Genomic DNA, 10208 nt, shown 5'->3' on the forward strand with positions numbered 1-10208 from the left:
TATAATGAATACTAAATAAACCATCCATTTTTATACTAAATATATTTATATAATACATTACTCCTAAATTATAAATAATGAATGTCTAACTTTTTTTACTTTACCTCTTTAACTTTCTCATTGTTTGGGGTATTGAAAGTTTCCAACCGAAACGACGTGCTGTCTGTGTGCATGTGAACTACATCAAGTCCTCTTGCAACTGTTGTTAAAATCATAATAATTTCAATCACTTATTTATGAACTTGTCTTTTTTTTAATTATAATTTACGAGTAAGGCGAATATTTCCACATCTCATCTTCAACATATGAATCATAACTCCTTAACTACAAGCCGAATTCCACATTAAAAAATTCTAAACTCGCACAGAAGGTAAACTTATCAGCTGGGCACCTTTGTCATGGTGACCTTTGTCACCACTGAGAAAGTTAAAGAGCGCATGGCACAAGCTCGGGATGGTGCTGCTTCTGCAAACTCAGCTTTGCAGAATATCAGGATTGAAACTATTTCAGATGGGCTTACAGATGATCAAGACAGGAAGAAAAGTTCAGATACGGAAATAGATCTGCTGAAAAAGTTTGGAAGTGTTTCATTTGAACATCTAATAGAGAGGCTCAATGCTCAAGGCCAGAGAGTCTCTTGCATAGTCTATGACTCTTTTCTGGATTGGGTTCCACTAATAGCAAAGAAATTTGTTATTCCTGTGGCATTTTTTTGGACCCAGGCTTGTGCAGTTTATTCCATTTATTTATTTTCAAAAATATTTTTACTTAATATCTACATTTTTTTAATTTTTAGGGATGAAGAGGATGAATCAGGGAATGATATGAATGTGAAAGTAATATCTGAACTTCCAGAATTATATTCAACAGATCTACCATCATTTCTACAATCTTCAAATCCCTATCCATCTATTTTGAAGTTGGCACTGGATCAATTCAATATCATTTCTCAAGCAACATGGATATTAGAAAACTCTTTCACTGAACTCGAAGTGGCAGAAATAAAATCCATTGACTCATTCATTCGAATTCGAACAGTGGGCCCTCTAGTTCCATCATCTTTTCTAGAGGGAAACAATCCTAAAGACATAGATGTTGGTGCACATCTATGGAAAACAACAAATTGCATGAGTTGGCTCAATACGAAAGAGGAGTCAACTATAAAATATGTCTCCTTTGGGAGCTTACCCATTCTTTCTAAAGACCAAATCCATGAAATAGAATTTGGACTTAAGGCTACTGGTCATTCCTTCTTATGGGTAATATGTCAAAGTGATAGTGAAGAAGAAAATGACACTACACAAAATTTGCCAAAAGGTTTCTTAGAGGAAATGAGTGGGAAAGGATTAGTGGTGCCTTGGTGTCTGCAAATGATGGTGCTTTCTCATTCCTCTATAGCATTGTGGATGGAATTCAATGCTAGAGAGCCTTAGTTTAGGGGTGCCAATGCTAGCATTTCCTCAATGGAGTGATCAACCAAGTAATGCAAAATACATAGAACAACATTGGAAGATAGGTATACGATTGAATAAGAGAGAGAATGGTTTGGTTGGGAGGAAAGAAGTGTGTAAATTAATCAAGAAAGTTATGGAAACCAAACAAGGAGTTAAACTAAGAAAAAATTCTTTGCAGTGGAAGACATTAGCTATGAAATCCATGAAGAATGGTGGATCTTCAGAGAAAAATATTGAGGCTTTTGTTGAGGAAGTTAGAAATAGTGCATCATTAATGCCTTCCACATCATATGATATAGACAAATTTAGTTTGAATGTACTATCAACCTAACAATTTGTTTTAGTAATTATTTTGGTGTTAAGAAAAGCATCAAATACATATGTTTTGTAAGTTGTTCTTTTCTTAAAGTTAGTTTATCCCACATACTTGAGAGGTATTAACTCCATTGAGTAGAATTTGTGTAAATAAACGTTTTTGATAGTACAACGGACATCCCTAAATCATATTGTATTGAAAATTGATCAAATGAAGTTGCCCACATAAAGAGACGTGGAATATTTTGTAGTATAAATCTATCAAATCAATAAAAGGTAAAATTACAAAGTTGTGTCACACTTTTATAAAGGAAACATTGAATGTTGATCCAACTTTTTAAATTGAATCACTAAAAAGTAACATATATGTTTTGAGAATCACTAAAAAGTAATATATATTGTTTGATTTTTCAAATCATGTAAACTAATAATATCACATGGGATGTCCCTTTTTATAAATATATATATTTTTTGTGTATTAATAAGTTGAAACTTTGGTGCATGGATTTTTTTTTCTCAAAACTGATAAATATATTTTTTAAATAAGTATTAAAATGTGCATGCATTGAAAACACAACTATTTCAATAAGATGTCATAGTTTCCTTTAATATTTATCTAAAATAGAAAATTAATTATGCCATCTTGACAAAGAATATTTTATCTAGTGAATTATATTTCTTTCAAATTTTAGTATTTTTCTTCACTCAATAGCCAACTTTATAATTTGGCGCTGATAACCTACTTTTAGTAAAATTAAAAATAAAATATAAATAATGATTAAACTATTAAAAAAACATAAACAAAACTTATTGATCTAAAAAATGGATCTATGAAGAAAAGTTATTTACATGAGTAGGAGTTGTTGAAACACCTATTTTTTAAATAATTTTATTTTTTTGACTAATTGGTCTCAAAGTGGTGCTACTTTAGTGCTAATTTTACTTGAAAATATTGTGGATATATTTAACTAAGCTAGAATGAATCTAGCTTGATCATATGTTTGACCAAAGCAGACATTTAGTTAGAAATATTTGAATTCATTGATATGGTTAAGTTGCATGACTGTGTGACATAACTTTGTACTTTACAATATTATTTCATATTTTAATTTATTTATTTTTATATTATGTGAATATAGTTTTGATCGAATTAGCATGCGAAGGGCTTGAACCCATTACATAACTACCATAAAGGCAAACTTGAATCTTAGAAGGAGTGATATTGATTAAAAAAATAGAGAGATCTTAGAACAAAATAATAAAAAAGAAAAAGACCAACAAAGAACCAAGTAAGATAACTAATTATCATTAAGATACTTTAGTCCCTTAGCAACCTTCCATTCTTTTTGTAGGATATCCGACTGCCCTTTAAAGGAGACACCCTTAGACCCTAGATTGCTACCATCCTCTTTAACCTAAGTGGGAGAGTTGGGAAACTCAATTAGATACTTTGGTCATTTTTAACTTGTTGCAAAAGGCTACATTGAGTCTCAACATTGCATCATGCCTCCTCTATTTCTTTTCCTTTTAGTGTTCCATCTCTTATTGATGAACTTGTGTGATGAGGGTTGTATTCTTAACAATGTCCCTATAGTAATTCATAGGCTCTCGCATGTTCCTTCTTAGAATCTACTAATTTTATTTTAAATTTGCAACCGAGTGATTTCCAGTTAAGGGTTCTTTACCTCTTTTTTAATATTCTAGATCTCCTTTTCAATCACCCTCTATATATTGAAGTTCTTTTTCATAATCTTTGTTTGTTCTGATGCCTTACAATGGAGATCTTCCTCATGCCAGTCTTAGACTTTCTTAAAAACCAACTTCTCTAAGGTCTAGATTTTTCTCTTGGCTTAATGAATTTGGGTCATCTACCACTTTGAGAGTTCCATATGCATATTAAAGACCTTAAAAATCTCCTCTATCTTTTGTTGGAGCTTGATACACAAAATACATTGCTATTTGGTGGGTTTAAAAATGAGCACCTCCTCTAGCTCTATAGTATCCTCTTTGAGAAGGGAAATAGGATAGAGTTCCTAGAGATCATTAGTGTTAAGGAAAATGGAACACAAAGTGGAGTTCATCTCATAGCTTGAGGATTGAGCTTTATGTTCCATATTCAGTGCAAAGGAGTTCTCTAGAGTTTCAAAGAAGCACCCTAGACATTTAGAAAAACACGCTCTTTTATGTTTCGAATACTCATGGTAAATATCAAATAGCATTGCTAGGGAGGACTTATAAGCCTAGAAGGAAGGGTTCAAATTAGACTCAAGGGTTAGAGTAGTCAAAGATGAAGCAGTACTAGGGATAGGTTATTTACGAGTGACATGTTTAATAAAAATGGAAGGGTTGAAAACCTTCTATTTTGGGTTAAATGTATGGGTAAGGGCCAGATTACACTGCAACACACAAAGGATCAATCCTCGATGGAGAGGGGAGTTTTTAGAGCCATTAGTCTAAATACCACAAATTCCTGCAAAGATGTAAAAATCTAGAAAGGAAAATTGAGCTTCATCTAGAAACAAAAATGATTAAGCATAGGGAATAAAAAGGCCCAAAACCTTTATACTATACTTCCAAAGTAATATACCTCATTAAATTTTTTTCAACCCTTGGCCAAGTAATAGGAAGGTTTGCATGCTTGTAGCCATTTTGGAGCCAATTCACTTTTTCCCCTTCTTTGAAGAATGCCTGCATTGCCTCCTTATAACCTCCTTAATTTTCTTTACAAATTGTACATCATCATTGGGAATACCTGTTGCCAAAGCAATAGCCTCCATTATGACCTAGAAAGAGATGCCACACACTAAAACCACACCCTTCTTATACGAGCCAACAAAATCCATGGAAAGGGTTTGATTAAATACTTGCATAGATGGAATATAAGGGGTAAACTTACCTACCTATAGTATATATCCCAAACTTCAGTTTCAATTTTTTAACATTTCATGCCACTTTGGTTCAATTTGAACAAAATACCCTCATATTCATAGAATAAAAAATATAGATTAGAACCAATAGTAGAACTAGATGAGGAAGGCATAGGTAAAAGATGAAACCCCAATGAGAAATTAATTAATTTGAAGCTCATCATGAGTATGGTAGGTGTGGCCAACTATGTAGGTAGTAGAAATTTAATTAGAAATGACCTAGCTATCTGACTGTAGTCATTGGATAGTATTAGTCTTTGGCTATGTGAGTATAGTTATTTGTTCTAGGTAGCACCACTTCATTTAACATTAAAGCTTTTTTTAGGGTTGTGTTTTGGTACAATTTATCTCCATCAAACACCATTTATAACTACTTATTGTATGCAATCATACTCTTAATTAAAATATTTATGTGATTAGAAAGTGGCTATAGAAGTAATGACACTAAGTTATTTTTTCAGGAGTTGTCTATTTTTACCTCTCTAATAGTTATTTATCTTATTTAGGGTGTAAATCCTACATTAGGTTATAAAATATCATAGAAGAGTTAGTATTCAACATTAATTTGGATTTCCCATCATTTCATATGAAGGTTAGATAGATAGCCCCCTCACTGAAACAACCTCTATTCATGTTTTCTACTTCCATGTACCCTTAAGTACACCTAAAAATCCCTTAATATTTCTTTGAAACCTATCCCTAAGAAGCTATTAATCATCTATCCCTTGTGATACACTAGTAATTCATTAAGCTCAAGAAGTCACTCAAACCATACTGGATCCCTCAAGATCTATATATTTATAGGCTTGTATATTAGACACTCTATAAAGAAACCAAGCTTTGTATCTATCAACCCTTTTCCACCCTGCCCTTTATAAAACTTGAATAATACAACCATTATGAGCTATTTTTTTATTAGGTAAGTTTTTTTTGAAAGAGACCCAATCATTTTACAAGGAAAAATTAAGAGAGCTATCAAAGCACAAAATTTGAACAACAACATGGATTAACAATAGCTACAAAAATAAATATAAACAAATGGACTAAAGAATTGATATTATATTAGTCTAGCAATCCTCACACCCTTGACCTAGTAAGAATGTCATAGAGCAATAATTTTAGAACACCTTCCTTCATTCATTAATCTGCAATCTAAGAAAGCTCAATATCCAAATTAAAAAAAATAGGAGAGAGGGAAGGGAAACCTTATTTGTAAACACAACCAAGGGTGACATATTATGAGAATTGTGTTTGATTGGGGAGGTTGATCATCAAGTGAAAGTTGAAAAAAAAGTATGAGCATATGCATTAACATAACCAATAAAGAGGGGTGGGTATCCAAAGGATAAGGAGTAGTAGGAGCATCAACTCCATACTAGAAACTTCCATGGCCTCAATTGCCAAAGGCATAGAAGTGTCTAAGTTGTAGCCTTCATCAACCATATCCATAGTAAGGTGAGTGTGTACAAAAAAATTCCACCATAAAGAGGATATTGAGACTTTAGTTCATGAAAAACTAGATGCCAAATTTCCCTAGTAAAGAAATGACAGTAATAAAAGGGAATGATTTTGTAAAAAAAAATTAACTCTGATAATGACCCACTATATGCAATACAAATTTCACTTGGAGGGGCTTTGAATGGTCAATTTCCATTAATATACGAGCATAGGTGGTGTGAAAAAAAAAAAAAATTTCCTTTTTCACTTTGATATAACAACCAATAGTGTTCCTAACACTAATATAGTAGGAGTTTATCATAAATAAAAAAATACTAGGAACACATGAAAACAAAGAAACTAGTCGAACTACAAATTGCATAATTGGAGTAATAAAAATTGAAGGATAAACTATGAATGCTTAATTAACTTAGGAATATGTATTAATATGATCTTATTTAACTTAGGAATAGATACAAATATATAGCTAACACACTACCACCTAAAATAGTAGTTGCTATCTAAAATTGTGGTATGTCTTATGGATGAGATTTTCACACCCAAGAATTATCATAACATCTAATCATCTAGAAAACCTATCTAGAGAAATATTCTAGTCATAATATTCTACACTAACATGTCCTCACTATAGATAGATAAATAGAGAGAGTCCCCATTAATTGTGGCTAAATGAATAGAGATATTTGGATCCTAACAAGTGGGCTTGATCAAATACCCAAGAAAATATCCACTGGGAAGAGAACTCCTAATCATTTCTTCAAACTTAGAAAGAGGAAGTTGTAAAGTTGCCAATGGAAAACTACAAATGAATCCACTTCTAATCAACTAGATTGGATTGAATTGATATACCCCTAGTCTCTAGATACAAAAGCTAATTGTTTGAAGACAAGAATAATATTATTACTGCGATGCACTTCAAATATAATAATTGCATACATACTCTCTAGTTGGCATGATGCCAAAAAATCAGAAGGATGTGACCTCATTTGACTAGAGTTAGAAGTGTTACAAAACTTCAACAGTTAATTAGCAACTTTAATATTTAGTTTTCTTATTTAAAGAATCTTTATCAAAAACCTAAATTTAATACTTTAAACAGAACCCCCCATATGGAACCTTATTAAAATTTGATTTTACAATGCCCCAATTTTTCTCATTACATGCCACTTTATCATGTGATTTATTACTCACAATTTTTAAAATGATCTAAAATAAGTAAAAAGGGAAAAAGGCATGAAAAACTAATGGGATATGCATGCATCTACAAATTTAGATCTACATCCATGGTGGATGGATCAATGTGACCTTCTGCCTATAATAAGAGAAAAGATTTCTACCTTCACAAGAAATATAAACTGATTGTAACTTTTACATGAAAATCACCAAATACCTCCCTAATCATAGCAATCTCCCAACCCCCTCTCCCCCCCCCCACCCCCACAAAAAAAAGAAAGAACAACCAACAAGAATGCTTAGCCTTTGCATTTTTCAGAGGAAGAGAGCAACATCTCTCTCTCCTTATCGACTTGACAATGGAAAGCCACATTTTACCTCCTGAAATCCACGTGAGCCAACTTCCTCTAAAAGTTGGTCAGCCTTAAACCACACATAAATTAAGCAACATACTAAGACTTAAGAATGTTAGTCAACTCTAAGTGTTTAACACTTTTAAACCTAGAAATCAAAGCTTAATGTGTGAGATTTAAGCCAACCACTAAAAGTTCAACAAAAATGTGATAGTTTTCAGCCAAAATGCCACATTAGACACTTCACAAGTTATGCCATAATGAAGAAATGCCTAGAACAAGTTTTTCTTGCTACTCCATAGCTTACAAATTCAGTGCATAATTTTGAAATCTTCGCTAAAAAAAGGGTGATTCGACCTCGACAAATATAACAGATGCATTGCAAAGACAACAAAGCTTCCCTAACACAAATCACCTTCAACCAAGTCACTTCTTTATGAGCACAATAGAGCAGAAATCAAAATCCATGATCCTTTTTGATCCATGATCTCAATACTTTCTTCTAATTGCACTCCAAATTAACATAAAATAAATTCTAATTGGGAGTTTTCATATTCAATTTTTAATTATGGCTCCTACACAATCTAATTGGTATGAACTTTCACATTTAATTACATTTCTAATTAGTTACGTTATCAAAATAATGTGTTAAAAGGTGGCTTATCTAACTTATATTGGTTACACCAATTTATTTCATCTTAATGTATTGCATAATGAGGTTTTCAAAGATGTTTCCAATATTTACTTCATTTCTAAAGGCTTTTATACACATTTCATCAAAGAAATTTATGACGTCTAGATGGATTACAAAGATGTAGTGATTAAAAAAAATTGAGACTTAAATATTACAAAAGATGATAACAATCATGGGGTTTTGTAGGATTATGTCACTATTTCTTTGGTGTGTGAAGATAGAAAAAATGGGGGATCCAAATTCATATAACAAAAACCCTTTTTGAAAGTTTAAGAAGAATACAAAAATTAGACATCATTAATAATTTAAAAGAAAATGAGAAACAAAGAGCTATCATAAAATCAATTTGTGTTGATTATAAAGAGATCTTTGAATCTACAATGTGTTTGAAAGATGACATGGAGACAAATGAATGTTTATAATAACAATTATTAGTAAGATAAAAAATAAAATATCTTAGCTTGTAAGAATAATTTTTGGGGAAGGTTTAGTGAGAGTTCTTTGGTTATATTTGCTTAGTTTAAGTGAGGTGACTACAACCATTATGATGGTAATAAGCCTCAACAAAAATGGTGGGATTTAGTGCTATATATTTTTTCAATATTATTCTTGCCATTTGTTGTAGCTCTTACAAGTTATATATTGATTCTAAAATCAAGGGAAGAATTTGGACACACTTTATTCTACAAACTATTAATTATATTAAGATATAATGATGTATTACTATAATTTATTTGGGACTAGTTGATATTCTCTAATGTTTGATATATATTATTTAAAAAAGATAGTGAAAAATATTTCATGATATAAAGGTTATCAGTAGGCCTAAATTATAATATTGTTTTGAAGGTGTTCATTATATGTTAAAACACACTATTCTCACTTAGAACTAGTTGAAAATGTTACAAGCAAACACCATTTTTTATGAAACATGCTATTCATGTTGTAAATGTCAATACACAAAGAAATTTTGAAGCTTTAATTAATAGAAAGTGTAATTCCCCAATCCACACTTCTAGGACAATAACTAGCAAAGAACTTTAAAAAAAAAAAAAACATGTTTCTTGAGCATAAAAATATACACTTAATTTGTTTAGATTAGCCACAATTAGAATGCATTATACAACCTTCTAGAAGTGAATCTAAATCAGAACAAATAGTAATATCTATCATATATAATGAAATTATATGTAATGTATAGAGAAACCTTTCATATATTGGCAAGGTGGTAGAGGTAGGATGGTAGGAAACAACAACTGAGTGCCCCCACAAAGATGGACCTCTTGTGAGATTGCTTGACATGTCAGTGACCAAGTGGAAAATGTGTATACAATAGATGTCTCTCAAGTGAGGAATCATGTGTTAACCATGTGAAGTGATATAAAAATCTAAAATTACCAAAGAGGAGACTTAAGAAATGTGAATATGACTCTCTCTAGGTATGCTAGAAGATAACTGGTTTGAGAAAGTCACTATTTACACCAACACATGTATCATTTGAAGCACAAATACATAAGGGAACTAAACAAATGAACAACTTCACCATTTCTAAAAGAAAGGTGGCACCAATAGAAGACTTACCAACCATGGGATGAAACCACCATAATGAACTTCCAAGTGGGGAAAATGACACGCAAATGATCAATGGATAGTAACCAAATTTTTTTTATCTCACATCCCAACACAAAAGAAGGATGAGAGAATCATCAACCTCAAATACACACCAAGACACCCTTAGAAACTTGAACAATACAATGAAATATTGTATGAATAATGGACTAGCTAGGATGAGTGTAACAACCACCTCCAATCCACTTAATACCCATTTAAGTTA

At 31.7% G+C, this 10208-nt stretch overlaps 1 protein-coding gene across 1 annotated transcript; it reads left to right on the forward strand.

The window, feature by feature from the left end:
• Positions 1 to 398: 398 nt before the first annotated feature.
• Positions 399 to 1433, forward strand: LOC131875848 (gallate 1-beta-glucosyltransferase 84A23-like). The gene has a single exon (XM_059220542.1). It carries the CDS (start codon positions 399 to 401, stop codon positions 1431 to 1433), a length of 1035 nt encoding a protein of 344 aa, XP_059076525.1.
• The last annotated feature ends 8775 nt before the right edge of the window (positions 1434 to 10208 follow it).

Source organism: Cryptomeria japonica, chromosome 5 (assembly GCF_030272615.1).
Source record: "Cryptomeria japonica chromosome 5, Sugi_1.0, whole genome shotgun sequence".
NCBI classification, from domain to species: Eukaryota; Viridiplantae; Streptophyta; class Pinopsida; order Cupressales; family Cupressaceae; genus Cryptomeria; species Cryptomeria japonica.